The sequence below is a fragment of the Osmerus eperlanus genome, chromosome 27 (genome assembly GCF_963692335.1).
Source record: "Osmerus eperlanus chromosome 27, fOsmEpe2.1, whole genome shotgun sequence".
NCBI classification, from domain to species: domain Eukaryota; kingdom Metazoa; phylum Chordata; class Actinopteri; order Osmeriformes; family Osmeridae; genus Osmerus; species Osmerus eperlanus.
Genome location: NC_085044.1, coordinates 4016566 through 4020664, shown reverse-complemented (window position 1 = coordinate 4020664; position 4099 = coordinate 4016566). Strand labels below are relative to the sequence as shown.

Sequence of the window (4099 nt, the reverse complement as noted above, 5' to 3'; positions counted from 1 at the left end):
CCTCTTCTTGTGGCCTCTTACTGTGACACTGAAACTGCTTTCTTCAGCATGTATGTTCTAATGAACTGATGTAGCAGGATATTTACATGTAAGCAGTGGGGAAGACATACTAAGGCATTATCTAAGAAGACTCCCAACGGGTTATGGTTTTTAGAATCAGTTTTTATTTACAAAATGTAATAAAATTCTTTGTACACGACCTCACTAATGAGGTTTAATATGCCCACACATGCAGTTCTTGTTTTCACTATTTAGCTTGGCAATTTTCTCATTGCTGAGGTGCAGTTACAAATGAAATCAATTTTTAAAACAAAAGACAGAAAGGATCACATGTTGAGATTGTATGCTAACTTCCTAGGGTCTGCAGTAAGCTGCAGTATGGTAAAGCGATCACCAATTTCACATGCATCTTATAAGGGAAGAATTGAGAAGAAGCCTTGATAAACTAAACAAATATACAGGTTTCTTAACATGTATGGTTCCGTACCATTTATAAATAAGTTTTCGTGTAATTTTGTTCTGTCTTGGCATGTTGTCAGAGTAGCGTAATCACAGTTTTTGTAGAAACAAACACGGAACATTCTTTAGTACACGTTTCTCCACTTTTCCTCTTTTCCGTTCACTACATCATCAAATTTCAATAAAGTACACACAGGTAAAGAGAAAATCGAATGCAAATTACAACCGAAGACAACTGAATATAATGTGCTATTTTTTACCAAAGTGTGAAGATACTGTAGTACTGTAGAGCTTGTATACTCAGATATCGTTGTATTGCACTGATACTCGCTCAATGTCAATGTGTACGAAGTGTGATTCATTCTCAGACTCAAAGGAATACCCAAACCGTTTATACTGTACTGGATAGGGTGTCCATGATTAAAATATTTGCAAGCGTCAGTTCTTCTATTGAAAACCTTATGGCACCATGTGTGTTCAAAAATCTGTTTCAAATTTTGGCAGTAGTGACGAGGTGGTTTAAACCAAATACTGCATTGTAATTATTACAATAATCTAATTCTACCTAAATTAAATGTTAGCTTGTACATCAGGCTCAGGAAATTGGCAGCACCTATGCAATTCCAGATTATCAATGGTGTCAAAATATCAAACAAAATAAAGAAAAGAAAAAATGGGTAAATACTGATTAAACTGATCCTATCTTATTGATGTGTCCGTAAATACCAAGACACAGACAATAGCCTTATAGTAAAATAGGTAGATGACCTTCAGAACATTAAATAAATCACAACATATTTTCAGTTAAACATTTCACCACTAAAATGTCTGTTAATGATTCAAAATACCTCAAATGTACTCCAGGATGGGTTTGATGGCAAGTAATGGCTTTTTAAATTCAAAATAATCTAACTAAAACATTTCCACCCATTGATAACAGCAGTTCAGAATTTTCTTTGTAACAATGTTTTCTGTCTATGTCCCCCCCATGTTATTTTTAGGATTTCTTTTTTCAAGTGAACTATAATTGAGTTGCATTGCTCTGTAAGGCACTAAGAGAGGCAAGTCCACTGTTTCAAGAAGCGCAAGTCCTATTGCGTCATCGTCGTCGATTATCGTGCAAGGCTTGGCAACCCGGGATGGGCATTTGTTGACAGTAGGTTTGGGTCCAAGCTGATGACCAAGTCTGTAGCCTCCAGGGTGCCAACCGCAATGTGTTGTGTTCCCACGGAAAGGCTTTGCCTTTTACCAGACACCCTGGTGGAAGAGACAGACTCCACATCTGTGAAAATCAAGACAGTCTTTAAATAATATAATTTTTAGTTCAAAGTCTTCAATGGAATATAGTCTAAATGCGTGCATAAAATACCCCCCCCCCCCCCCCAAACAACTGCACGAGTGTTTGTCCATTTGCCTTGAAGAAAGCAGTATTTACAGTATCACTCACTAAGCAGCCAACTGAAGGCCAATCAGATTACTATAAAGGCTCATGGAACTGACACAACATCAATTCAGAGACACACATCTGATGAAGAACTATAAAAACACATACCCTTTATATCTTAACACTCTCTGTTCCGTACACATTGTAGCCTTCTCTGTAAGTGGCAAAGTTCTGTGTGTTTGCCGGAGGAGCTGGTTTAAAGTTTTGCGCATTCTTTGCCAGTTTCAGTCTTTTGGTTTCTTGCCGTGACTTATAACAGAACTCTACCAAAGCCACAGTCATAGCCAGCCCCAGCCCTCCGACCAAAATATAGAAGACACCAGCCACATTGCTCAAGCTTAGCGCACTTGTCTTGTCCTGGGGAACGTAAAGAACAGAATTAAGAATATTTTACGGACATTTTCTCTGTGACCTCAAACAGAAAGCCTAATCCCCTCATTGCCCCCCCACCCCCACCAAGAGGCCCTTAAATCAAATCTATTTTTAATATAGAGACCACCACTATTGATAGAATAATGGGCATCCCCAAGTGAAATAAAGTTTGTTCTAGAAACTGACACTGAATCATCTGGAGACGTGTCTACTGTGGGTTACTGCTGCACTAAGGTAAACTGCAGACGTTGACACGTGAATGACGTTCCCACGCTCAAGTCAAAAGCTTCGAGTAACTAATAACTCTGGCGTGTCCGTCAATCCATAACTTCAAGAGTATAGGTGAGTCAACTCTGTTTGTTGTTACCTGCTGGATTGGTGAATGTAGATAGAAAGAATTGATCTAACCCTAACCTGTGGCTTGTTTGCCAGGCCACCTCTAAGGAAGATGGTCAATGTCGTACAGGTCGCCAAAAAAAAAAAAAGCCCTGACTTTGCTACAGTTTGATACTGCACAGTAACTTTTAGGTACCCTCGCCAGACTTCATCTCACAATTTCATGATGGGAACTGAACCATTTTGCTGCTACTAACATCCAAACTTCAATATTGAAACGTATTTATAAGAGTTTTACCATTTACATTTTAACCCTATGAGTGTGCCCAATAGGATGTGCTATGTTGAGTCGCTAAAAGCCCTGTGGCATATGTCCCCCACGTTTCTCAGAGAGTTAAATAACTGGTTTATGAATTCCTTTAACTTCATGAGGTGTGCAAACAAAGTCTCCTTATTGCCACATCTCACATTTCAAACGTGACAGTCAAACACCACTTAGCCCACTCTGTGGCCAGGTGGCGTTTGACTGTCAGTTTGGAGTTTGTCAGAGTAAGTAAACTTGTTGGTAAGTCACACCGCATGATGGTAATGGATTTAATATACTCAATTAGCACGCAAATAAGTAAGGACACTAATAAACAATATTTCAATAAAAGTTTGGTTAACAAAACAGCAGCATAATGGTTACAATTCTGTGGCTCTCAATGTCGAATAATATTAAATAATGAATACATGTAATTCTGCATATTTGGAAGGCATGCTGCACCTTTGATAACAAGTCTAAGATGTGTTGAAATCTTATCATCATAATCATGTAATGAATCATGATATTACTATAACAATTGTAATGGTAACATGAAGTATGTGTAAGAGAGAACAGTGTGATGCTAGTGTTTAAAGTGTTTCACGTGTGGCAGATGTAGCATTCTAAAAAAAAAGAAAGGAAAAGAGAATCAAATGAAAAATAATAGTATAGCTACAGTATTAGTAGTATATTTGGATTATGTATGTTTCAGATATTTGCATATGAAAAATTAAGTCAAAATGCAATTTGAAATCAATACAGAAAGACCTGCAGCGACTGACCTTACTTCCAGAATCCTTGGTTCCACATTCACCCTTATCGTACCACCATTTGTTTTTCAGCTTGTCTAAGATGCCTTGTTCACTGAGTTTCAATACTGCAAGGTTTACAGGAGTTCTTCACGTGGGAAATAACATAAATAACATCATATCATGTTATTTTATGTTATTCAAAATATTTTAACTACTTTATACTTTACAAAGCGATAGAGCAGGGTCCTGGCCATAGCATCACAGAGAGCAGGCAAATACTAGCTGTTACCTGTCATACACCAAGTCTACCCCTACCGTGCCAGACCCCACCTATATCGCTTTGAGTAATCGGCACACTGTTCAAAGTAGACAAAATTAGAACTAGCACAATAAATAGCTACTGTACAATCATGGTTAATGATGAACAGAAGA

The 4099-nt window shown here is 37.9% G+C and overlaps 1 protein-coding gene across 3 annotated transcripts in view; it reads right to left on the bottom strand.

The window, feature by feature from the left end:
• Positions 1-141: 141 nt before the first annotated feature.
• The window catches only part of gria3a (glutamate receptor, ionotropic, AMPA 3a), a 51286-nt gene continuing 47328 nt past the window's right edge, over positions 142-4099 (bottom strand). Inside the window, exons 14-16 of one of the 3 annotated variants that reach the window (XM_062453313.1) lie at positions 3698-3812; positions 2012-2260; positions 142-1741 (exon numbers count right to left, since the gene is read on the bottom strand). In XM_062453313.1, coding sequence (XP_062309297.1) covers positions 2015-2260; positions 3698-3812 — 361 coding nt within the window. In that variant the 3' untranslated portion in view covers positions 142-1741; positions 2012-2014. Of the gene's footprint in view, positions 1742-2011; positions 2261-3697; positions 3813-4099 lie in introns of those variants that run through there. The other 2 variants (XM_062453314.1, XM_062453315.1) reach the window with 2 other exon arrangements.